We start from the raw sequence: 26,757 nt of genomic DNA, 5'->3' as shown, positions 1-26,757 counted from the left end.
AAATAAATGTCTTGTATTTGGAGGCTTTATTTTATTTTATTTTATTTTATTTGAGAGAGAGTATGTGGAAGGGGGTGAGGAGTGCAGAGGGAGAAGGAGAGGGAGAGAGAGAATCCTCCGGCAGACTCCCCGCTGAGTGTAGAGCCCAAAGTTGAAATCAAGATTCAGACTCAACTGACTGAGCTACCCAGGAGCCCTAATAGAGGCTGTATTTTATTTTATTTTATTTTATTTTATTTTATTTTATTTTATTTATTTTATTTTATTTTATTTTATTGTATGTAAGTATTTATTTAAAGGATTTTATTTATTTTCAGAGAGAGACACAGCAAGAGAGGGAACACCAGCAGGGGGAGTGGGAGAGGGAGAAGCAGACTTCCCACTGAGCAGGGAGCCCGGTGCAGGGCTCAATCCCAGGACCCTGGGATCATGACCTAAGCCGAAGGCAGACAGACGCTTAACAACTGAGCCACCCAGGCGTCCCTGGAGGCTGTATTTTAAAATGTTGACTATATTTAATGCAATCATGACTCAGTACTTGAAATGTTGTGATGTAATCAATAATGTGTTACGTGTGTTGCAGGGGAGATGGGGAAAGAGGACAATGGTAGCAAAAAGATGGTACCTTACATGGGTTGGGTTGGCAAGTCAAAGAGAGATAATGAGAAGGGAAGCTTCTGGCATGCAAGATGTATGAGTACAGACATTGAGATGGAAAAGTAGATTTCAAGAAGTTTTACCTTTAGGTATCCCTACAATAAAAATATAATGAAAAAAGATGACTTTTGAGGGTAGGACCTTTATTTTTTTCTTTATTAACATATAATGTATTATTTGTTTCAGGGCTTACAGGTGTGTGATTCATCAGTCTTACACAACACACAGCACTCACCACAACACATACACTCCCCAGTGTCCATCACCCAGCCACCCCATCCCACCCCCTCCGCTCCAGCAACCCTCAGTTTGTTTCCTGAGATTAAGAGTCTCTCATGGTTTGTCTCCCTCTCTGGTTTCATCTTGTTTCAATTTTTTCCTCTCTTCCCCTATGATTCTCTGCCTTGTTTCTCAAATTCCACATATCAGTGAGATCATATGATAACTGAATGTAGGACTGTTATTTTTAAAAAGGTGATTCCTGGGGAGTCAAAGCAACCTAGGCCTCACTCAGCAAGTTACAGACTTACTCTGTAAGAGTTACTTAGTTTCATTTTCAGTTCCAGGGGAAAGGATTCAGAAGCCCCAGTGAGTACTGGTGTGGTGCTCATGAGGCCTAAGTGAGGGGGTGAGCCTTGCCTTGGATCGAGCCCATGTTGATGGCTATATATTGTATCCTAATTCTGGCCAGTGGTCTTACAGTTGGCAACCTTTTATTGAGCAGCTGTAAAGTGCACAGCTTCCCCAAACATGCAAGACAGTCCTGACCATTTCTTAGATTCTAAATGCTTCTCATGTAGGATGACCAACCATGTGGGTTTGCCCAGACTTGGGTGACCAACTCTCCCAGTTTGCCTAGGACTGAGGAAGTTCGCAGGAAATGGGACTCTCAGTACAAAACCTAGGACTGTCCCAAGCAAATTGGGATGGTTGATCACCCTAGTTAGAGGGCATATTAGCTACACAGAATAGTATGTCAAATATCCCATAACATTGAAACAGGTAACAATGATGTTCCGCTACAGTCTAAATGCTTATACTGGATACACGCTGTTAGGAATAGAATAATCAGGTTTTGAGTCCAACACTTCAGAGGACTGTGGAGAATCTAGGGACAGGCATCAAAATGACACCCAAAATGATTATGAACATGAACAGGCTAAGGAAACTGGTGTTACGTCCCACCCAAACATTCCTCTCCAGTCCATCCCCCACATAGCATCAGTTTATCACTGATTGTATGACCTCACTGGCTCAAAAACTTCTGATGGCTCTCCCTACTAAGTACAAACACTTTGGCTTTGGCATTTAAGGCTCTCCACTAATGACCACTGTCACAGATCCCAAGTTTGGACAGGTACAGCCTTTATTTTAGCCGGGGAAGGGGTTTCAGAAAGGGGCCAACATCTACACAGGGCAGGCACTGGGCGAACTAATCTAGCTGTAGATGGTCCCAGGGAAAGCACAGTGCTCAAGGGTGAGAGCGATCTCTACATAGAGCGCAAAATGAAACAGCAGGGCATTCCAGCACGTGGGTGGATTACACCCAAATGTCTGCACAGTTGGCACCAGGAAGATGTGATTGTTGAGAGTTTGGCAATAGGGCCTTCATGGAATGTGGGGTTGGGGAGGTGACAAGGATATAAAGGTTGTCAAGAATAAATCTAGCAGGTGACAGGGGACTGGCAAGGGACATCCCACAGGACCCAGAGAAGTCCAGTTAGACAAACTGGACACCATCAGGGGACTGGGTTTGAAGCAGATGGCTAGGTAGGAGAACAGAGGTACTTCCTACAGGTTAGACGAGGAGAAAGGGTGTTGATGTTCAATACCAGAGTGTTGGTCTGGAGGCCGATTAAGTGTCGCTAATCCTAAAATGGGCCTGATGCAGGTGGCCTTGGCTGTGGAGCAAAAGACAGATGTAGAGAAAGAGAATGACGCTAGGCCTAACCCACTCAACCCCACACTTCATCGTTTTCGCCTCCTTCCTCTAAAAGCTCCAGCCATGTGGGATGACTTGAACACCCTGTCCTTTCCGGCCCTTCCCGTTTTCCCCTGCTGTTCACCATCTCTGGGCTACTCCTTCCATTTTCTCCTGTTAAATCTCTACCCATTCATTCTTCAAGGCTCAGCTCAAATGCTGCTCTTCTGCTTTTCCTGTCATCCTCCATGGGGAACTTTGGAAACTTCCTCTTTCTGATCTGTTATGGCAGAACTTTCTTTGGTGTTCTTTAATCTGTGCTGTTTGATAAAGTAGCCAGTAGCCACACTGAATGTGGCCAGTGACTAAGGAAATGAAATTTAAATTTTATTCCGTTTAACCAATTTAAATTTAAATAGCACTGTGCAGCCAGTGGATACCTACTGGACAATGCAGTTCTATGGCATTTCTCATAGCACATTCTCTTTAATAATTCAACAAATATTTACTGCATGCCTGTTCTGTGCCAGGCATGGGAATAGGCATTAGAAAAGCGAGCATAAGTAAGATACTATCCTCAAGATTAGCACAGACATTCTCCTTTTCACTATAGTCACTGGCATATTCTTTTTTTTTTTTAAGATTTTATTTATTTATGTGACAGAGAGACAGCCAGTGAGAGAGGAAACACAGCAGGGGAGTGGGAGAGGAAGAAGCAGGCTGCCAGCGGAGGAGCCCGATGTGGGACTCGATGCCGGAATGCCGGGATCACGCCCTGAGCCGAAGGCAGATGTTTAATGACTGCGCTACCCAGGCGCCCCCACTGGCATATTCTTATTAACCATTATATTCTATAAGCTTCTTCAGGACAAGGATGTGTCTTACTCATCTTTGTATTCTAAGGCCTAATGTAATGCAATGTTTATACCAGGCCCCATAATCAATTCATACTGAACTGAAAGTTTATTCTCTTGTGAAAAATCAATCTGATCAGAAATCTGGGAATAAGAAACAAACTGAGGGTTGCTGGAGGGGAGGGGGGTGGAGGGATGGGGTCACTGGGCGATGGACATTAAGGAGGGCACGTGATGTAATGAGCACTGGGTGTTATATAAGACTGATAAATCACTGACCTCTACCTCTGAAGCCAATAATACATTATGTTAATTAATTGAATTAAAAAAATGTTTAAAGAAAGATGTCTTTTAAAATAAATTTATCTATTTAAAAAAGTGAAAAAAAAAAAAAGAAGTCTAGGGATAAAACATTCATGTTCCGTTGCTTAATTCAAAGCATTGCAGCTGTTCTTTAATGTAGTGTCCTTAGATGGACTAAAATAGATCCTCTAATTCAGTTGTCAAAATTGAGAGGCCAAGGGGAGCCTGGCTGGCTTAGCTGGTAGAGCATGTGACTCTTGATCTTAGGGTCGTGAGTCTGAGCTCCACGTTGGACGTGGAGCCTCCTTAAAAAAAAAAAAAAGTTGTTAAAAAAAAAAAAGAGAGAGGCCAAAATGAAGAGAGAGGGAAATAAAAGGCACATGGGCAGTCTCCTATTTGTGGTCTTTCCACACGCGGTCTTAGTCCCCTGCCCACCATCATGCCACCAAGACCCGGTAGCCTTATGTTCTCTCTTTCTAATCTATAACCATGATCTAGTCTCATATTCATTTATACAGAGTTAACATATGTAACTAACAAAAGTCAACATTTTTATCTTCTTCTAAGAGCTTTTTTTCTTTTCTTTTTATTAAGTAGGCTTCATGCCCAGTGTGAAGCCCAAGGTGGGACTTGAACTCACAACCCTGAGATCAAGTCCTAAGGTGAGATCAAGAGTCAGATACTTAACTGAGCCACCTAGGCACCCTGCGAGCTTTTTTCTTTAAACAGTTATCACAGCTTTATGACTAAGCAGTGGTTTTCCAACTTTGTGCTGGGCTCCCTGGAGAACATGAGGTTGTGTAAAGCTTCCTTAGGAACCTGCACTGGGGTGGGGAGATTAGAGGCATCTCTAATTTTTGGTTCCTGGGTAAGATGATGGAAAATTATACATATAATAATTTCATATAAATAAAATCTTACAAATATATGTAATTGTATATAAATATGTATTATAAATGCATATACACAATTTTCCCTTTTGAAATAATCTGTATGGGGTATAATTTTCTTTTAGGTAATCTCTCTCTCTTTTTTTTTTTTTTACAATGTTCTTACAAGTAAATTTTAAATTATGAGAACATTTTTTGGTAGAATATGCTTTAGGAGTACAGATACCATGTCTGTCTGTCTGCTTTGCTCAAGGTAGTATCTCACTACCTAGCATCAGCATCTGCTACACAGCTGCCATCAGTAGTTATGTGTTCAGTGAATGAATGAGTGAATGAAAGAGTTCTTCATTCATGTTCCCTCCTAATGCTTTATGTTTTTCCAGGGTTCTTTTTTAATTCAACAATTTTTTTTATTGTGGTAAAATACATGTAACGTAAAGTTTACCATTTTAACCATTTTTAAGTGTACGGTCCGGTGGTATGACGTAGGTAAGCTGTACGGCTGTGCAACCATCTCCAGAACTCTTTTCATCTTGCAAAACTGAAACTATACTCATTGAACAATAACTCCCCATTCACCCCTTTCCCCAGCCCCTGGTAACACCATTCTTCTTTCTGCTTCTGTGAGTTTAGCTTCTCTAAATATCTCACGTAAGTGGAATCACCCAGTATTTGTCCTTTTATCACTGGCTTATTTCACTTAGCATGTCTTCCAGGTTCCGCAATGTCGTAGCATATGTCAACATTTGCTTCCTTCTTAAGGATGAATGATATTCCATTGTATGTAAAGACCACATTTTGCTTATCCAGTTTCCATTGATGGATACTCGGGTTGCTTCCACAGTTAAGCTACTGTGAACATTACCATTGTGAAATATGGGACACCTTGCTTTCAATTCTTCTGGGAGTGTACCTAGAAGTGGGATTGCTGAATCCTGTGGTAATTCTATTTCTTATTTTTGGAGGAGCCACCATACTGTTTTCCACAGCAGCTGTACCATCGTACATTCCTATCAACAATGCACACAGATTCTAGTTTTCTCACATCCTTGTCAACACTTGTTATTTTCTGATTTTTTGGAGTTTTGATTTGCATTTCCCTGATGATTAGTGATGTGGAGTATTTTTTATGTGCTTATTGGCCATATGTATATCTTCTTTGGAGAAATTATTGGGATATAATCTACATATAATAAAATGCACTCGTTCCAAGGGTTCGGTTTAAAGAGTTTTGACAAATGTATATATCTCTATAACCACCACCCCAATCAGGATTTCGAACATTTCTATCACCCCAAAAGGCTACCTCATACCCTTTGGCAGGCAGTTTCCTCCCATCCATGGCCCCAAGCAATCACTGTGCGTTCTGTCACTATAGATTAGTTTTACCTGACCTAGGATTCCACTTACCCGGAAATGTACACTATGTACCCTTTTGTGCTGGCTTCCTTTGGCGTAATAGTTTTGAGATTTCTCCATGTTGTTGCAGGTTGGTGGAAGATACTTTAAGAATAAAAGTTCCTGAACTAGTGAGCAGGTGGGAGATCACAATAATAATGGAAACATTTATTAAGCACTTATGATGCACTGAGCACCGTTGAGGCTTTACAGAAACTATCTTATTTCAACCCCATCAGGTGACATTAACTCCATTTTAAACATCAAATGAGTCACAGAGTGTGTAAGTAATTTGCCAGGTATCATACAGCTAACCAGTGGCAGAGCTGGGACGTGGACTCAGAGTTAGTGTATAAAGCCACCACACTGTGCTCATTTACCAGCGTCCTGGAAAACGGCAGCTCTTCTCAGAGGGCCTGGCATACACCCTGCTCCTTCTCCTCTTGTCCCTCTCTCCACCTGCCATCCTCAGCCTCTTCTCATGCCCTATCACCTAAATAAAGGTACACATAATATCTGTCTGAACGAAGGGTCTAATTTGTCACTAGTAAACCAAAGTCCTGGGGGGAAAAATGAGTAAGAGAGGAAAAGAAAAGAGAAGCAATTACATTATCTTTCTCATTAGTACCAACTTGCCTGATTTCATGGGCCAGTGATTATTTCATGCTCGATTTATCTCATGAGACTGCACAGAAGCACCAAAAAAACTGGTGCACTCTTAAGTCAGTGTTTATGTTGTCAGAGACGTCAATCAACATTTCCACTGTATTAACAGAATTATTAGTATCATTCTTCACTGTCTTCATTAGGCTATACCAGTGCAGTGCCTGTGCTTGCAGGTTAGCAAACGTTTTTAAAAAGTGCTGTTCTAGCCATTATTCATTGTATCCTCACAAAGGCCAAATTACTTTGGAAAGGCAGGAATTTTAGTGGCCTCCATTTAACATAGTATTCCCAGGTAACTGACTGAGTTGCCTGAGATTCTATACCTACTTCTGGAGGGTCTTCAATATTAATGGTAGAGCCGAGCCTACTGGGCATCTCTTAGTCTCACCCCCCAGGCTTTAGCTCTGGCTCTGTTCCCCAGAACAGTGGTCTCCTGGTTGTAAGTAAAAAGTGTTTTCAGGGGCGCCTGGGTGGCTCAGCAGTTAAGCGTCTGCCTTCGGCTCAGGGCGTGATCCCGGCGTTGTGGGATCGAGCCCCACATCAGGCTCCTCTGCTATGAGCCTGCTTCTTCCTCTCCTACTCCCCCTGCTTGTGTTCCCTCTCTCGCTGGCTGTCTCTATCTCTGTCAAATAGGTAAATAAAATCTTTAAAAAAAAAAAAAGTGTTTTCAATTTGGGTTATACTATTATTAATGAGAGATATTATGATTTACTTCGTCCCCAGAGTATAAATAATTTCTTCATATTTTTATTATGTAAAGATAGAGTTTTACCACCTGATACCTAATAACCATCTTCTTTCCTGCTTGCTTTCACAGACTAGTGACCTTTTCTATTTCCTGGTGAACAAACTTCATGAGTATTTGCCAGAGTCTAGAGATAAGAGCACACTTCAAAATAAAAGCCAAAGGGCTGATGAGCTGGTGTAAGTACCAACTGGATAGTCATAGATTTTTCTTCCCCTAGGATATTAAAGATAAATGGAAGGCACTGGACAAAATATATACTGTATTAATGATTAATGGTGCTGCAAGTTTTGCTTCACATAGATTTTTAAAAACAGCATTCATTTTGTTCTACATTTTAAGGGGGGGAGGGGCAAAGGAAGAGTGAGAGAGAAAACGTTATGCAAGCTCCATGCCCAGCTCAGAGTCTGACACAAGGCTAGATCTCACAACCCTGAGATCATGACCTGAGCTGAAATCTGGAGTTGGAAACTTAACTGACTGAGCTACCCAGGCGCCCCTGTTCTACTTTTTAAAGAAAGGCTATGGGGGCACCTGGGTGGCTCAGTCAGTTAAGTGTCTGCCTTCAGCTCAGGTCATGATCTCCGGGTCCTGGGATTGAGCCCCTCATGGGGCTCCCTGTTCAGCGGGGAGTCTGCTTCTCCCTCTCCCTCTGTCCCCCCCTCCTCCCCCTCCACTCGTTCTTTCTCTCTTAAATAAAATCTTAAAAAGAAAAGTAAAGAAAGAAAGGCTATATAAGAAACTAGTAATATTGCTTGTCCCCCCCTCCCCCGCAAATGGGCGTCTGGAGGAAAGACACCTTTCACTGTATTCTCTTCTTTACCTTTGAAATTTTGAGCCAAATATTACTTACTTGAAAAAGTTAAAATTATTAAAAATAATTTTATTTTTTAATTTATTTTTAAGATTTTACTTATTTATTTGACAGAGAGAGAGCGCACACAAGCAGGGGGAGTAGCAGAGGGAGAGGGAGAAGCAAACTCCCCACTGAGCAGGGAGCTCAATGCGGGGCTTGATCCCAGGACCCTGGGATCATGACCTGAGCTGAAGGCAGATGCTTAACCAACTGAGCCACCCAAGCACCTCTAAAAATAATTATAAAATACTGTGTGATTATCAGAAAAAAATGTTAAGGACAAAAACACCATGAAAATGACTTTTAATCCTGACATTCAGCTATTAATTAATTCATTCAACAAATATTGTTGAGTGTTTACTATGTAGCAGTCACAGAGTAGGCACTCAACCAATGTTGACGATTAACATAAAGAATTTCCTTCCCGTACATTTTTCTATATAGATATTGGAGAGCAATTCTACCAGGGATTACTAATTTTGTGAAATTCTGAACTTATAATGCAATCATGCCACTTCTGTGCTTTTTTCTCTTTGTTTTCTAGAGCATGCATTGAAATTATACAGACTCTGGGACTGATGTTCAGAGAAACAGAAACTGAGTCATCACGCCTGAATACGTTGGCAGCTAAGAAGTAAGGTCTTTTAGAAGACGACACTGGCACCTTGTAGTTAAAATCCATCAACTACTCTTCTGAGTGTCTTCCAAAACTCACAGCTCTCTTATTTCTCTCTTCAGTTCCCTTATAAGTATATTAATCTCCTTTGTCTCTCCACTTCCTTCTGTGATGAGCAGATTAATTGGTACATAGTGAGTTCTCTCTGTCTCTCTGGATTATTAAAGGCGCAAAGATTTTCTTAGCGTAATTTTATCTTTGGTCATTGTCTGCTGAACTTGAAGAAGCCCAAATGCCCCATCATACATTAAAAGCCAGGGGTTCTTCACTAGAATTTTACAGAGTACCCTTAAACCCACATAACAGAAAGATTACATTGCAAAGGCAATAGTAGATTAATAGTAGCTTCATTTAATATATAATTGTGTGACCTTGAAGTGAACGACCGTGGGGGGGTTTGTTAACATACAGAGTAAGCTGCTGTAATACAGATACACTAAACTATGTGGCCCACAGAAGATAGAAATTTACGTCTTTTTCACATACTAGTCCAGAGTAGATAGTTAAGCTTTCCTCCAGAAGATCAGCCAGAGACCTAGGTTCCTTCCCTTCTGTTGCTCTAACATTTTTTATTATGCTATCTCTGTCCCCATGGTTGAAGCTGGCTGAAATTTGTGACTTCATTAAACCCTGTGGGATGCAGGAAGAGAAGTAGAAGGCAAGCAAATTTCCTTTTAAAGAGAGGGATAGAAGACTTTTCTGCTCACATTCTATTGATGAGAACTTTAGGCATATGCCCATATCTAGCTGCAAGAGAAGTTGAATGTGTCTGTAGTTGCATGGCTCTGTACCTAGCTAAACTTTGGATGGTGATAGGGACACCTATTATTAAAAGGAAGAATGAAAGAATGTATAGTAGGGGGACAATAGCATTCTTTGCCACAGAAAATATGTTTGCATATTTTGTATTTTATCTGCTTGAGCTTTTTATATGATTTATAGACTATGAATTACATCCTGAGCCAGTGTTCCAACTATAATCTTAATTTTTTTTCTACCCCCATCAACTGTTTATTTAAATTTTCTGTATTAGAAAGTAGAAGGAAAATGAGGGCCATGGGCTCTAAAACATTTGAACCAGGGAGAAGAATAAAAAATTTTAGTAATGTTTGTCCTGGCTATTTATTAGAGAACTTAACAAATGAATTTCGATAATAATATCCATGAACATTTCTTAAGCAACTTGCTATGTGCCAGGGACTATGGGCGTATTATGCTGTATGCCAGGATGGCCAAACATTTCTATAAAGGGCCATAGAGTAAACTTTTTGGCTTTTCAGGCCACATAGTCTCCGATGTAGCTACTCAACTTTGCCACTGCAGCATAAAAACAGTCACAGACAATATATAAATGAATGGGCACAGCTCTGTTCCAATAAAGCTTTACTTATAAAAACAGGCTCTGGGCTATTTGGCCTACAGGCCATAGTTTCTTGACCCCTGCTTTACAGCAAACAAGGAAGACACACCCTATTATTTTCTTTGAATACTTTTTTTTAAATTTTATTTTTTTAAAGTAATCTCTACACCCAACATGGGGCTTGAACTTATAACCCTGAGATCAAGAGTCGCATGGTCTACCAACTGAGCTAGCCAGGTGCCCCCTCTGTATACTTCTCTATGCAGGTGATAGTACCACTCCCCCAATCTCCAGGATAGAGATCGAGATTACTTCTTATATTTCTATCTTGCCACACTGAATTATTGCTAAATCATGTTACCCTTTTTGTCTACCTCTCTCTGTCCAAGTTGAAAAACCATCATTCTTGCTAACTTCTGCTCTGTTTTAACTGTTCTGTCTCAACTTGGTTTGGCCACATCAGCCCTACTATATAGCAAGCCTCTCTCCTGATGTGACTAATTCTTTTCATGTATTTCAATGCATATATTATATTGCTATAATAGAGTCTGGTCATGATACTAACTTTTCAGCCAATTTTTATATGCACAGGGTCAAGTCTTGTTACCTGTAGCCTTAACTAGCACAGTTAATGTCTAATATAACTGCATTAGTCTTCTATTACCCTGTAACATATTACTGCAAACTCAGTGTCTTAAAACAATATAAATTGTTTATCCCACAGTTTCTGTGGATCAGGAAATCTGGACATAACTCAGGTTGGATCATCTTGCTCTGGCTCTCACAAGGTGGCAGTCAAGGTGTTGGCTAGGGCTGCAGTTGCATCTGAGGCTTGGGGTCATCTTTCAAGCTCATTTGGGTTTTTGTGGCCAGAATTAATTTCTTTATAGCTATAAACTCATGATGGCTTGCTTTTTGGCAGGAAACTATCTCTGAGCTCAGAGAAGCTCTAAGCACTCTTTAAAGGGCTCAAATGAATAATCAGGCTCACCTAGGATAATCTCCCTTTGATTAACTCAAAAGTCAACAAATTAGGAATCTTAATTATGTATGTAAAATCCCTTTACCTTTCTCATCTAACATAACATAGTCACAAGAGTAAGAGCCTAATATATTCACAGGTCCTGTCCATACTTAAGGGGAAGGGATTATTTAGGGTATATGTACCAGGGGCAAAAATCTTGGAAGCCATATTAGAATTCCGCCTACCATAATAACACAGTCCCGACTTATGAGACCATGAGTTTGCCTTTCAAGGTCTATATATATATATCATAAAATATATTGCAATGCATTCAAAATTCTCACATTGGAAATAATAACCATTTAAACAATGAAAGTATCAAAATTGGCACCATTTTTTAAGGCTGGGATGTCAATCTTCTAAGTCTGTATTTTTGGGAGGAAACTACCATTTAGATTAAAATTTCTTCTATTATTGACCTAGCGGATTTTAAATAGTGTCGGCAGAAGGAGGAGATTTCAAATTGAATTCCATTTGAGCAAATAAAAAAGTATTTAATCATTTCAGCATTTTTCTCTTTATTTTTTTTCATAAGTAAAGATTTTATTAGCTCAACTCAGTTCAATTGTATTCTTCTTGAAATGTGCCATAAATCCATTCATATTTTAATCCTGTTATGGTTGAATTCATATATTATCACAGAAAGTGACCCAGAATTTGAGATTTCCTTCCCTTAACCCTGGATATGTGACACTTTGAAAATAAGCTGTTGCTGAAAATAAAGGACTTTAATTAAATAGAACAGTAAATGGAATGTCATTTCAAACTTAATATCAGGAAAAGCTTCTAAATGAAATGTTTTGTTGATTTTGGAAGGGTCTTCTAAAAGTTAAGACTGGCCATTTTAAAGCAGCCCGAATAAAACATTAACAAATATCCTGTAGGATACCCGGCTTTTTTGAGAAGTGTGCTGACATGATTCCTCTTTTGCAGATATAAGAACTGACTTGCTTTTTGAGTTGGAGAAAGGAGGGGAATTCTGTTTTTATTAAAATTTTGGTTAATCATGAACTTCTAATCATGGTAATGATTTAAGTGACGGTAAAAAGATTAGGAAGCCTTAAATATTACTAAACAGCGATTGTTTATAGTCTCTTTTATTCCATTATGAAAAGAATGCTTATGATTATAGAGGGTTTTTATATAGTCCTATCTGTACATTCTTTTACTACTGCCATCTGTCAAAGCTACTCTGATACTGTCTTCAGTTAGCCAACTGATTTTCCTAGTGATCTGCTCTTGGCTCCTTTTCAACTGTACATGAATTTTATAACACATATGAAGACGGTATTGCCAAATCCCATCTCCTCAGAATGCTCCATTTGGACTGTGATTTTTTTCCTTTTTCCTTTTTGAATAATAGAGTATATTATTCAAACATACAGTAACAATTTAAGTGAGTTATTAGTGTAGGTTAATGGATAGTATACTGCTTTTGAAAGGAAAAGACTTAAAGTAACACTAGTTTTATTAACTAACAGCTAGTAGTCTTCAGTGGAACAGTCAGCCTCTGAAATGCTTTGTTTAAAAGAAGAGCTCCATCCTCTTTTTTTTTTTTTTTGAACTGTTGGTGGGAATATAAATTAGTGCAGCCACTCTGGAAAACAGTATGGAGGTTCCTCAAAAAAACTAAAAATATAAGTACCATATGACCCAGTAATTCTATTTCTGGGTAGTCATCCAAAGAAAATTAAAACACTAATCCAAAAAGATATATGCAACCCTATATTTACTGCAGCATTATTTACAATAGCCAAGATATGGAAGCAACCTAAATATCTACCGATAGATGAATAAAGAAGATGCTGTGCATACATACAATAGAATATTATTTTGCTATAAAAAAGAATGAAATCTTGCCATTTGTGACAACATGGATGGACTTAGAGGGTAGTATCCTACGTAAAATGAGTCAAAGACAAATACCATATGATTTCACTTATACATGGAATCTAAAAAAACAAAGTAAACAAATACAATGAAAAGAGAAACTGAGTCATAAATACAGAGAACAAACAAGTGGTTGCCAAATGGGAGGGGAATGGGGGGATGGGTAAAATAGGTGAAGGGAATTAAAAGGTACAAATTTCCGGTTATAAAATAAGTAAGTCACGGGGATGCATAGGGAATATAGTTAATCATATTATAATAACTTCATTTGGTGACAGATGGTAACTACACTTATCATGGGAAGCAACTGATAATGCATATAATTGCTGAATCACTATCTTGTACATCTGAAACTAATATTCAGTTGTCAACCATATCTTAATTAAAAAATTTTAAAAACAGTTCTAGAGTCAGAAAAACCTGTGATTAAGTAAGCATTTTAAGAAATGCTTCGTATGGCAGTTTCTTGTCGCAGAGATATACAGTGCATGTGAGCATATGAAAGCTTTTGAGGAGTCCAGTAAAGATATCCAACGAATTTGGTTTAGCCAAGTATTTCCTATACCTCTCTCGACCACAGAATCTATTTGACTATAATATTGCCTGGAATAAACAGTCCATAAAAAGCCCTTTGGGGCACGGGGAGAGCCCTTTATAAAAAACTGCTATAATTGAAATCTCCCAAACTTCCCTTAAGTCCAGACTTACTAAGTTTTCTAAGCTATGTGAACTTCTAGAATTATACTTGCTTTGAGGGGCACCTAGGTGGCTCAGTCTGTTAAGATGGACTCTTGATTTCAGCTCAGGTCATGATCTTAGTGTCGTGAGATTGAGTCCCTGTCAGACTGTGTGCTGGGCATGGAGCCTGCTTAAGATCCTCTCTCTTCCTCTCCCTCTGCCCCCCCAACCCCTGCGCTCACACTTGTGCATGCTCTCTTTAAAACAAAACAAAACAAAACAAAACAAAACAAAACTTGCTTTGAGTCAAAAGACCAAGATTATATATTTTCATTTAAATGTTTTACCACCACTCAATTGTTTGCATGTCCAAGGATCCAAAAGTTCATTCAAGAATGGTCTGCAATGCTTTATATTTTTAATTCTATTCAATGTCTGCAAACTTGGCTTTACTGTTTTACTTTTCAAACTTTATTCATTAATTGCCTTTTATTTTTTTTCAGGGGAACATTGTTTAATCTTTTGGTAATTTTAATTAGTGAACCCCAGATTCCAAAATCTTGTCCTGTGCTTGATATCCAGTTGGTGGCTGACTCAACTTTAGTTGAGATGTCTTTTGATGCTGAGGTGAGTTGAGAATTTGGGGGTAGACTATATATAATATATAGGGGTGCCCTGGCTTCCTGGCTTCTAATGTGGACCAAAACATTGTAGAATATAGAAATATAATTAAAGAGTAAATATTTTGCCATTAACCTCAAAACTTGGATAGCTAGTCTGTCAATATTAATGTATCTATTTTATATGTTTTAAAGTATGTATACTAAGGAAAAATTAGTATTCAGTATGCATTAGATAAATCTATTTGTCTAATGTATATGTATATGTATGTATATGTAATTCCACAGTAGAGGCCTAATAGTAAAAAAGCACTGTCTTTTTTTTTTTTAAGATTTTATTTATTTATTTGAGAGAGAGCGAGGGTGAGAAAGAGAGCAGGAGGGAGGGGGAGGGGGAAAAGCAGATTCCCCGCTGAGCAGGAAGCCTGATGCAGGACTTGATCCCCAGACCCAGAGATCATGACCTGAGCTGAAGGCAGATGCTTAACCAACTGAACCCCCTTGGTGCCCAAAAAAGCACTGTGTTTAAAAGATTTTAGGGTTAACTCTCTTGCCTTAGTTTACCATCTCCTTACCTATCTAAGTAGCACAAACTCAGTGAGAATTACCTGTTTTTCTAAGGTTTTACTAAAACATTAGCAATATCAGACGACCTAGAAAGCACATGTTCTGAGAGAATAAATCAGCTTATTATTAGTTTATTTTGAGCAGGACAACACAGAACTTTTTTTAAAGGATGGGATATGACTTGATAGTTCTTAAACACAGAATTAGAGTTATGTTTTAGAAAACTCTTAGATGTATTCATTCCCTCAATAAATATTTACGGAAACTCTGAGGTAAACAGTGTGCAGGCAGTGGGGTCCAAACGAGAAGCAAAACAGACCCAACCTCTGCCCTCACTGGTTTATAGTCTGGTTAGAGAGACAGATGTTAATTAAATATAACATGAATATAATATTCATATGTATGACTATTATAGAACGATTCATATATATGAATATTAGAGAGTATGTGGAGTACCTATGATACCATTTTCAACAGTGGAGTAAGTGGATGAGGGATTAACGAGTGGGATGGAAGCAAGACTCAGGCGGGGGTAAGAAGGTAGTGCAGTCGTCCAGATGAGGAATGACAGAGGCCAGAGTGAACCTATCCTCGACGCCCGAAATGAGACTTAGGCTTCATTTTAGAGCTCTCCTAACTTCCTGTACTCTTCTTTCAGAGCTCTTGTCTCAGTTAGCAACGATGCAATTATGTATTCGATTGTTAGACTATTGTTTGTTCCCCACTATCTTCCATGAGGGCACGGTCCATGTCTCTGTTGCTTCCCCATTGTAACCCCAACACTTACTACAGTGTCTGACGCATATTTGTTGAGTAAATTAATGAAGAAAAGAAAAGGGATGGTAGTTGTAAAGAGGATAGATTCCAGAAATTTTTAGGAAATTGCATCGATATGTTGATGTGAAAATAATTGTGAAGATTAGATGACTTTTAGATTCTGGCCTGGGTGTCAGCTAAGAATTACAGCAAGAAGAGTAGGTTCAAAAGGGACACAAGGAATTTGGTTTTGGATTAGCTGACTTGACTGCCTATGGTATTTCCAGATTAGTGGGCAGAATAGATAGGTCCGAGTTTCCTGCTTTTGGACTTGGAGATCTTTTGCACCTGGGCTATCAGTGCAGCCATGAGCAGATCATATACGTTTTGGTTCCAAGGTCTAACAGAGCGGGAGATTTCAAACTAGAGCTCTTTCTTGCAAGGAATAGTGTCAGGGAAGATGTGTTGGTCCACAGACATAGTTCCCATGCACCAAGTGGCATATGGGCTAGAAGAGTTACTTGAGGCTAGAAGACAGCCTCACTAACTGGAGTTCTTGAGGGCAAAAAAAAAAAAAAAAGGTCTCTAAGCCCTATATTTACTCATTTTACAAAGGGAGTTGTAGTTCACGCTGGGCATAAGCCTAAATTTCCCAGAAAATCTCCTACCTTAATTCTAGGGAGCATATTTTAGTAGTCTTGAAAGGATGTAGGGTTATTGATCTGAATGGTTTTGCAAATCAAGTATGCAGTTTTTGGTGTGTTAGTATTCTGTGGGCCACTGTATCTTCTTTCCCTGATCCACTTTCTTAGACATTATTCAATGTGTAGTCTTTTTATGAGCGCCATTTTTTTTTTTTGAGAATGTCTGAACCAAACAGAATGGGAAAACTGACCACACTCATATTTTCAGTTAATCAAAAATTTTTCTGTAAGTACCTAATGGTAACCAGGAGAAATTGCCATTTTTTTTGGCACTGCCAATTATATTGTCTTGATTATTCAAAATTCTAGTTACAGAAGCTTATCGTGGAATATACAGATACAGCTACGGCACTTATATATGAAATACTTCTTGTCTTTCAGCAGGTACGATATATATTTTTATCATACATATTATATTGCATGATCGTTATCCGTATCATATGACTATTACATACCTATGGTTATATATCACATGAATAATAATATACCTTTAATATGCTTGTATTAGAGATGGTCTCCAAAATCAGCTGACTTAAATACTACCTTTGCTCTTAAGTACTCATCCTGTTTATTTTCCTAAATACTGATTTTATTTTTTCAATTTTTTTCTAAATACTGATTATACAGATTTCATTAATCAAGATAAAATGTATTTGAGAATGAATATCCTTTCATGTACAATTTGGACTTCATGAACATAACTTGTTTATTTCCTTGAGTCTTTCAGGGAAATCTTGGATTGGGATCAACAAAGTTTGCTATTAGCTGGATGATGTCCTTTCTACAAAGTCGTCCTCCCATAGTAAGTACAGAGAAGCGAAAACAAAACCTTCACTCATAACTAATTAAACAGGTGCTCTTGTGCTTGATTAATAAAATACAAATTTTATCTTAAGTAGTCATATTTATAAAACAGAAGCAAAATGTAAATCTGATGATTTTATTATTTAATTAAAATAAAGCATTTTTATATTTGGGGTGTGAGTGCTTAGGGTACTGAAATGATAGCCTTTTAAATTTTTTTTTTTTTTTTTTTTTTTTGGAGAGAGAGAGCATGAGCAGGGAGGGACAGAAAGAGAGAGAGAGAGAGAATCTTAGGCAGGCTCCACACTCAGCACAGAGCCTGAAGGAGGGCTCAATCTCATGTCCCTGAGATCACGACCTGAGCCAAAATCAAGAATGAGGTGCTTATGGGGCACCTGGGTAGCGCAGTGGTTAAGCATCTGCCTTCGGCTCAGGGTGTGATCCCAGTGTTCTGGGTTCGAGCCCCACATCAGGTTCCTCCACTAAGAGCCTGCTTCTCCCTCTCCCACTTCCCCTGCTTGTGTTCCCTCTCTCGCTGGCTGTCTCTCTCTGTCAAATACATAAATAAAATCTTAAAAAAAAAATGAGATGCTTAACCAACTGAGCCACCCAGGCGCCCCCCTGAAATGATCTCTTAAATGTGATCTTCATTTCATGAAAAAACCCTAAAATATATTCTGTAGGAAACAGAATATATTAAAATACTAGCTGTATAAGTAAGTGAAAATATCAATGTTTGTCTTTTTAAAAAAGATTTATTTGAGAGAGAGAGTGCGAGAGCGAGCAGGAGGGAGGGGCAGAGGAGAGGAAGAGATTCCTCAAGGAGACACCCCCCCCCCAGCAGGGAGCCCGACAACACAGGGCTGGATCCCAGGATCCTGAGATCATGACCTGAGCTGAAATCAAGAGCAGGCTGCTTAACCGACTGAGCCACCCAGGTGCCCCCTGAACATTTATCTTAAACACCGAGTATGAGGTGGCGAGTATGAATTAACACTTGGGATCATCGGGGCACTCTGTCCTGGCTACCACTATCCTAGTCCATAGTACCGTCTCTGTCCTTGACATTATAATCACATCCGCATGGTCTGTCCCTATTTTCCCACCAGACTAGTCAAAGGGATCTACTAAAAAAAGCCTGATTATGTCGTGCCTTGCTTTAAATCTCTCATAAAAAAGAGATAGCCTACAAGGCTCATCTAGTCCCTCACGTTCCTTATGTGGGCCTCTTACTCACTGCCCACCTCCAACACCCCCAACTCCATCACAGGACCTTCACTGTTCCTTCTGTCTGTCTGAAATGCCCTCCTTTCTCCACGTTAAATTCTACTAATCCTTCAGGCCTCAGTGCCCCTTTCTGGGACAGGGTGGGGGGATGATTTTCTCAACTCTGACTAGATCAGATTCCCCATTATTGGAGCGCTTAGTCATAGCTTGGTGTCTTCCTCCTTCCCTTCACAGGACTTGTTACTGTTGCAGTTGGCCTTTGTTGGTGTTACTGTTTGGTTCTTCCCTGTGGTAGCCATTAGTGCCCACATACGTTCTGGCTCTTTCTCCTTCCAGGCACATGGTAGGATTGTACTTCCCTCCCCACTTGAAATTCTCTGTTCTTGCTTTCACCAATGGAATGTGAGCATAAGTAGCCTGTGTCGCTTCTTGCCAGAAGGTTTAAGAGCAAATGCATGCTTCTCTGCATTCTCTTTTCCTTCTGGCATGGTGAGTGGCAGCACTCCATACAGTCCTCAGTGACTACAGTGAATAGAACCCCCTGCCAACCCATAAGAGACATACAGTGTGAGCAAGGAGTAAACCTTTGTTGTGAAATTTGTTACCACAGTATTTCGTGGACTTTGTCACTGCAGTATAACCCAGTCTGTCAAGACTGACACAATGTCATTCTCCCCCAAAAGACTCCAAGTGCCATGATGGTGGGAGCTATGTCTGTTGTGGTAGGCACATAACGGATATTCAATAAATATCTGCTGAATTAATTCTATAAAAATTTATCCCATCTCTTCTCATTTCCCCAAACTTAATTTTCCTTTATTCATTCATGTACTCGTACATTCAATCAACATACATTTAATGGGAGATCTCTTCAAAAAGTAGTAAACCAAACTAAATTTTCATTGCTAATGGAGGATTTGACATGACATAATATGTCTTTTTTCATATACAAACACGCCTCTGTTGGCCATCGATGGTTTCCTACTTTGGGCTATTTTCTATCGTTATGCTGAATATGTCCTCAGGAATGTAGATTTTCTTGCCAGATCCCTGTGACATATGTTTACAAAAATCTGGCTAGGGCCAGAGGTACACTTGGCAGTATTACAGCCAGCTGCCTTATACAGAGACTGAGCCCATGAACTTGGCTCCCGTAGCAGCACACAGACGCTAACTGGTCTCTGGCCCACTTCAAGGCATGTCATAAATTTCTAGTCATTCATAGCAACAGAAGCTCTTATGTGCAAGATGCAAGATCCTTACTTTTTCTGTGAAGTGGTTGCAGACCCTATCATCTGAACTGATGTATGAAGTCTGGGGGTACTAAGGACTCCAAGCCACAGGGAAGTTTCTTTATCAACCTCTAGGGTTGGCTCACCAAAGGAGTTGAGTTGAGTATGAAGTCAGTCTGTGACCATCAAGTATGCCAGGATGAAAGGTGACAAAAGGACCACTAGCCTTGTTGAAAGTTTCAATATTAACTCTGTTCTAAAGAGTATGGGTAGAAACAGGCCATTTGAGAGAAATGTACACGCAAGAAAGCTGTTGTGATCATTGAATCCACCAGCATGTCAGTCAGCTCTGGCTGATTCTCTTACTTGGTTAGAGCAAGATGCAAAAGAAGTTAGAAATTTACTCCCCAAATGGTCATTGCTTTGTTCTACTGCTCCAGACTCTCCAACCTCAATCATCTGTGTCTGCCTGACACAGTATTTAATCAATATGTGTATACAGATCTGGACTGGAGAGAACCCAAACCACCTGTCCTACTTGGGAAGGGCCAGTAGCAACATCGATAGAAAAGGCAACACTTTTACTGATACAAAATTAATTGGCATGCAAAGGAGCATGCTGGTTAGAGCCTGAAATGACACTAGAGTTCCTTTCTGTTTTTACAGTAGCCTACATTTATGGATAGTTGATCGAAAATGTGCCCCCCTCACAAACACACACACACACACACACACACACACACACACACACACAAAAGACTTGTGGAATCCATTGTTCTTGGTTTTTGTTATTTGGTACTGTTTTGTGTGTGTGTGTGTGTGTGTGTGTGTGTGTGTGTTTTCTAAACTAATCTCTACACCCAGTGTGGGGCTTGAACTCACAACCCAAGATCAAGAGTCACATGTTCTACCAACAGAGCCAGCCAGACGCTCCTTGGTTCTGTTTTCAATGGCTTTTTTTTGTGTGTGTGAGAAGCAGCAACTCAATAACTTCACATTCTTGTTACTATTTCCATTTTAGAAATGATAGCAGACATACTCCTGAGGAAAACCCCAGCTAACAGGGACATCAACATCACTTGCTTGTGTCAAGCCCGGTTTTCTTTGCTTTCTCACTTAGTGTTTCTCAAGGTGTGGTCTGAGGAACAAAGCCATCAGAATTGTTTATGGCAAATATCCTGAGGTGGGGCTCAGGATTCCGCATGTTTATTGAGCTGTCTAGGTGATTTTTAGGCATACTAAATTTTGAGAACCACTGCCTTGGAAGAACCTTCTTTGAAAGGCACAGGGAGTTTATCTCTGTGGGCCACTTGTCCTTCACAGAAGAGAAGAGAAACCATCTTCCCTCCTGGAGGAGGCCATGGACCTTTCCAAGTTCCCCTTCTCTCCAATGTTCTCCTTTTACATTGGAACCAAATTTCCTTGACAGTCAGTATTCGTTCTGATTCTGCTTGGGGGGGGGCAGTGAATGGTAAACCCAGTCGGTCTATGGTCTGGTCCTCTCTGAATGCCATTTCTGTGAGAAACAGTGCAAGAGTACTGTTGTAAGGTGGTGAGGACTTTGCCTAGCTTTAGAGGTGAGGCCCCAGCTGAAATAGGTGTCTTACGGGTGGCATGTGGCCTACAAGCAACTGCCTTTTTCTTGTTTAGATCACTTTCGTGGCCACTATCGTGAAACAAGTGGTAAAGGGGCTTTCAGCTTCACTTCAGCTGCTGCGTCCCAGCCAAGCAGTTCTGTTGTATCAGCAATTTTACATCCTCAAGAGCTGCCTGCAGCACAGCAAGACTTTGGCGGAGTGTATTAGGAATGACTACACAGAAGAATTCAGGTGAGAAAAGTCTGAGTCTCGTCTGCAGAAAAATACACTCATTTCTGGTTTTCAGGCAGAACGGCCACCTGGCCCAGTACGTAGAAGAGGAAGTGAAGATGGGCAATTCTGGTTTGTGTGTACTGCTATCCCACTGTGATCTGTGGTACCGTAGGGTTTGCGGAGCTCTCAGAGCCACTGCCATCTGAAGGGTATTCCCAGGCTAGAAAAGACCAATGAAACATCAGACGCTCTTCAAAGAACTGTGTCTCACTCATTGTCTTTGCGGCAGCCAGCACCTCCCAGAGGTAGTAATGATGTTAACATGCTGCGAGGAACCAAGAGTAACCAACCCTACCAAAGGGGGTGATGAATTAGGGATTGTGAATTTAACTGAAGCATTGGGGGAAAAAGCAACCCCCCCCCAAAAAAACCCCACAATCGATAAAGGAGAAACCATTAACGAGTGTGGATATTATTTTTTGTTTGTTTCCTTTACCCCTCTCCGACTCAGTAACGAAACAGTAAGGAAGAGCAGTAACAAGCAGGGGTTTCGTCAGCCAGCCTGTCCGCACCTCAGGGGTTCCCACTTCTATTTATAGGCTGGCAGCTGCTCAGCTCTGCATTAGCGCCTATCAAGGAAAAAAACCCAGCTTGTGCCTGACTTAAGATGAAAAAGGTTCANNNNCACAGCTTTGCTACCAGTTTGGGTGTGGACATAAAAGGATGTGGAGGCATACATTATGGCCCTCGATTGGCTTTTTAAAACATTTCAGCCCAATTTGTGGACCCTGGTTTTCCTCCATGTGGTTTTACACCATAGGTTCCACTCTGGCGCCTATAAAAGGGATTTGTTTGGCCTGCTCTGAACTGGTTCACACAACCTAATTTTTTCCTCGTTTTTTTTTTTTTTTTTTTAGGTAAAATGCATATAGCATGAAATTCACTATTTTAAAGTGTGCTTTTAATACATTTCACAATGTTGTGCAACCATCACCACTGTCTAATTGCAGAACATTTTCATCACCTCTAAAGAAACCTGGTACCCATTAAGCAGTCACATGCCATGCTCCCCTCCCCCAGCCCCTGGCAACCACTAATCCACCTCTCTGGGATTTGCCTGTTCTGGACATTTCACATAAATGGAATCATACGCTGTATGGCCTGTGTCAGACTTCTTCACTTAGCATCACATCTTCAAGCTGCCTCCATGTTGTGGCATGTTATCACACAACCCACTTTTTAAATATTAGTTATGCACATTTAAAAATCCGAACAACTGCCAAAATGGTGTCACATTCCCACGTGACAGTAGTTGGCGGGAGCCCACGAGCAGCTGCCCCCTGTAGATCCCTTAGTGTGCCCCTGCCTCCTCCCCACTCTCACCTGACCCTCCTCCTAATGGGTTACCTGGGCGCGTTTAGGTTTGTGATCCTTGTTTCAGACTAGTGATTTTCAACGTGCGTGCATTAGAATCACCAGAGTCACTGTGAAAAAATACTGATACCCAGGTCTCACAGGAGAACCTCTGTTCAGTCAGCCTGTGGTGGGGCCTGGGTACTGATGTTTAAAAAACTCCCCAGGTGACTCTAATGTGCACCCGGGGTTGAAAGCCTATCTTTTCTTTTTCTTTCTTTCTTTTCTTTTCTCTTTTCTTTCTTTCTTCCTTCCTTCTCTTTTTCTTTCTTTCTTTCTTTCTTTCTTTCTTTCTTTCTTTCTTTCTTTCTTTCTTTCAAAAGATTTTATTTCTTTATTTGACAGAGAGAGAGAGAGAGAGAGCCAGAGAGAGGGGGAACACAAGCAGGGGGAGTGGGAGAGGAAGAAGCAGGCTCCCAGCGGAGCAGGGAGCCCGATGGAGGGCTCGATCCCAGGACCCTGAGATCACGCCCTGAGCCGAAGGCAGATGCTTAATGACTGAGCCACCCAGGCGCCCAGAGAACCTATCTTTTAAACCATCAAGGGAGGGCTTAAGGCTTTCTCACTTTTGTTTCTTCCCCTGGCCTTTTCTAAACTTCTACTAAGGCCATATGAACCCTACCTTTCCTAACTTGACCCTTTTATTTCAATTTCCTGTGTATTGCCCAAGGAAACATTGTGGTGAGGACAGTCCTGGCTTCCCTATTAATGACTTGATAACGGATACATTATTAATGAAATTCACTTCCTTTGCTGTAGTACAGTGTCTCAATCAGCTGAAAGGCACACATATCAGAGATCTTCTAGGTCACCCAACAGGGGAGATCAGACGAAAATGCTGGCCAAATCTTGTGGCTTAGACCCCCCTATCCAACAGCCCTATGCCAGCGAGTGTATACGTGCTGATGTGACCAATGTGAAATTCTTGTTTTTAAAGCTACTGTGTTTCTTTTTATGATTTGCAGGTACTTTATTCACATGCCGGCCTTGGAAAAAAGGCTCCCATTGTGGTACCCTCTTACCCAACCTACCATTCAACTTTTTCATGAAGTTCTGAAATTAGTTGAACAGAAACAATGTGTGAAATATTAATAAGAGTCTAAAATGTTAACCAGGAGTCAACCTAATATTTATGAGAAAACTTATTTAATTCGTTTAATACCTGGCTATCCCTGTGTCTTATAAACAGATTTTATTTGAATGTTCCAACAATACCTGTAAGGGAAGTCTTTTAAGTTTTTTATCCGCCACAAAAAGAAACTGTTTAAATACACTGGCATACGTAAAGTGGTGCTAAAAACGAGTGTTTCTCTAAAAAGGTTTCTAAAAATAAAAAACTACAAAGGGAACAGAAGCCCATGGAAAACAAATGTAGAAAGTGCAACTTGATGAGTTCTGTAATAATGATGTAATAATTGGTATAATAATGGTGAGTGGTATGAAGCCATTGAAATATCCAAAGATAAACTGTGGTTTACAAAGTGATCATTAGAGAAATGCCGAGCGATAGATAGACACCCTCCTTCTCCACCTGTAAAAATTCTAGTGAAATAAGTATTCATGGGAGAATGAGCAGAACAACACAGGGATAGCCACAAGGAAGGTCGGGTCCTCATTTATCCTGGGGAAGAAGCTTGGACTTTCTTCAACACGATTAAATGCTTTCTGGTGCTCAGTTCCAGGCACCTGTGGGCTAGTGCAAGCAGTTTCATAGAGTCTCTGTGGAAGAGAAAGTGTCTACAAGCAATTGTGGCTCTCCCAACCATTGAAAAAAAGAAGTCTTCACTATATCTTATGGCAATAAACTAATCCAACAAAAACTTCACTTTGGTGTCACTGTGAGCTATTGAACTTGGGCCTTTAAGAACTTAGAAAGTGGGTCCTCTGTTCGACCTACCATGACTTGAAGGAGGATCAGAGAAAACCCCAAAGAAAGAGCTCCCAAACCAGATGTGCCCGTGCTGTGCACTGGACAAAGGATTAAACTCACTCATGACATCTTATTACTGGTTGCAACGGAGCCATTAGCCAGCTATTTGACCTCAAAGAAAGTCTACTCTGCATGTGGAAGGGTGGGACGAGATGTTCTGCAATCTCTTGTCCAGCTCTAACATTCTCACTTCTTAACGCTCTGTGATGGGGTAGTGCATTCCTCTGCGACCCTGGCTCAGTGGACGATTTCACGTGGATCCCAAATAATGCTGCTTTCTTTGGACCAAACATTTCCCTTTCAGCTGTCACAACATCACCCCACAAAGTGTCCAAGCCCTCTCCACTGACACCCTCTCCACTGTCACCCACTACAAGTCTTCCAGTTTCCAGTCTGGGGGTTAGTGATGGGGGGAGTAGAAGGGTGCTTATGAGTGTCCTGGACTGTTAGATGAGGGACTGCTCCCAGGAGATGGTCAATCAGAAGCATATAAAAAGATTCTTGGGACAAAGGCAACAAGACTTCAGACTGGACTAATGATGGATAGTGGGCTGATGAATGGTGGAACCCACAGAATGACAACAAGAGGATCAACTCAGCTCTGCCTCAGCTTCTAAACCATGCCCTGGCTCTGGGCCAGGAGCGGTGCTGGCTCCAGAGAGGGCTTGGGCTTCCCTCCCATGTGTCTGAGGTGCTAGATGCCTCTTCTCTCCCACTGTTCTCTTTTCTCCGAGAGCAGACTTTATCAAATCCGTGGGAGCAAAAGCTCTGTCAGAACCCATCTGCATCTTTCCACGTAGGGCTACATCAGTGGCATTCCTGAAAGCTAATGGTTGAATATTTGTCATCTTTTTTTTTTTTAAAGATTTTATTTATTTATTTGACAGAGATAGAGACAGCCAGCGAGAGAGGGAACACAAGCAGGGGGAGTGGGAGAGGAAGAAGCAGGCTCATAGCAGAGGAGCCTGATGTGGGGCTCGATCCCATAACACCGGGATCACGCCCTGAGCCGAAGGCAGACGCTTAACCACTGTGCCACCCAGGCGCCCCTGAATATTTGTCATCTTGATTTTCTTATGGCCTTTGTCTATTTGTTTGCACAGTGTGGGAGGGGAACCCCAAAATCAACACTTTAAAGGGTTATCCTGCTACAGTTCTTTCCTACTGTTTTTTGCATTGTTGCCAAAGCCAAGAAAATCACTAAATAATCCATCTCTCTTAGTTATCAGACACATTTGATTGACTAAATATTGGCTTCAACTACAAAATAATTACTTTAAGGAAATCTAATTGTAGAAAAATTTTGAATATGAAAATCACATTTATAACTTTTTAGAAATACAAAGGATCATCAAAAAAAAACCAAGCACACAGCTAGTTTTCAGGCTGGGCTGAAGATTCTAGACTCTTTGACCACTTTTATAATAGACAAGCATTGCTATTTACCACCCGCACTAAAAGTAAACTCACGGTAGTCAGCTCTACCATTTTATATGTACATATATGTGTGCATGTATGTGTATACACATATATATAATAGGGGGTAAGAGCATGGGTTTTGAATTTAAATGAGTTTAAATTGAGTTTAAATGGTTGAGGTTTTTTTTTTTTTAAGATTTTATTTATTTGAGAGAGAAAGAGAGAGAGACAGCAGGCGCATAAGCAGGGAGAGGGGCAGAGGGAGAGGGAGAAGGAGACTCCCCACTGAGCCAGGAGCCTGAACCAGGACTGGATCCCACGACCCTGAGATCAGGACCTGAGCCAAAGGCAGCCAC

At 40.5% G+C, this 26,757-nt stretch overlaps 1 protein-coding gene and 1 long non-coding RNA gene across 4 annotated transcripts in view; one reads left to right on the top strand and one right to left on the bottom strand.

Moving 5' to 3' along the window:
* CUNH12orf56 (chromosome unknown C12orf56 homolog) overlaps window positions 1-25,667 on the top strand; it is an 87,595-nt gene extending 61,928 nt beyond the window's left edge. The window contains exons 7-13 of the mRNA XM_008684372.2: window positions 7,507-7,613; window positions 8,835-8,924; window positions 14,422-14,545; window positions 16,875-16,949; window positions 17,293-17,367; window positions 21,479-21,657; window positions 24,018-25,667. Of these exons, the coding sequence (XP_008682594.2) occupies window positions 7,507-7,613; window positions 8,835-8,924; window positions 14,422-14,545; window positions 16,875-16,949; window positions 17,293-17,367; window positions 21,479-21,657; window positions 24,018-24,144 (777 nt within the window). The 3' untranslated portion in view covers window positions 24,145-25,667. The remainder of the gene's footprint in view (window positions 1-7,506; window positions 7,614-8,834; window positions 8,925-14,421; window positions 14,546-16,874; window positions 16,950-17,292; window positions 17,368-21,478; window positions 21,658-24,017) is intronic.
* The window catches only part of LOC121104387, a 117,221-nt gene that overhangs the window by 63,174 nt on the left and 27,290 nt on the right, over window positions 1-26,757 (bottom strand). The window lies entirely within an intron of this gene.

The sequence above is a fragment of the Ursus maritimus genome, unplaced genomic scaffold (genome assembly GCF_017311325.1).
Source record: "Ursus maritimus isolate PB19 unplaced genomic scaffold, ASM1731132v1 scaffold_21, whole genome shotgun sequence".
NCBI classification, from domain to species: domain Eukaryota; kingdom Metazoa; phylum Chordata; class Mammalia; order Carnivora; family Ursidae; genus Ursus; species Ursus maritimus.
This window is presented reverse-complemented; position numbering and strand designations above follow the sequence as displayed.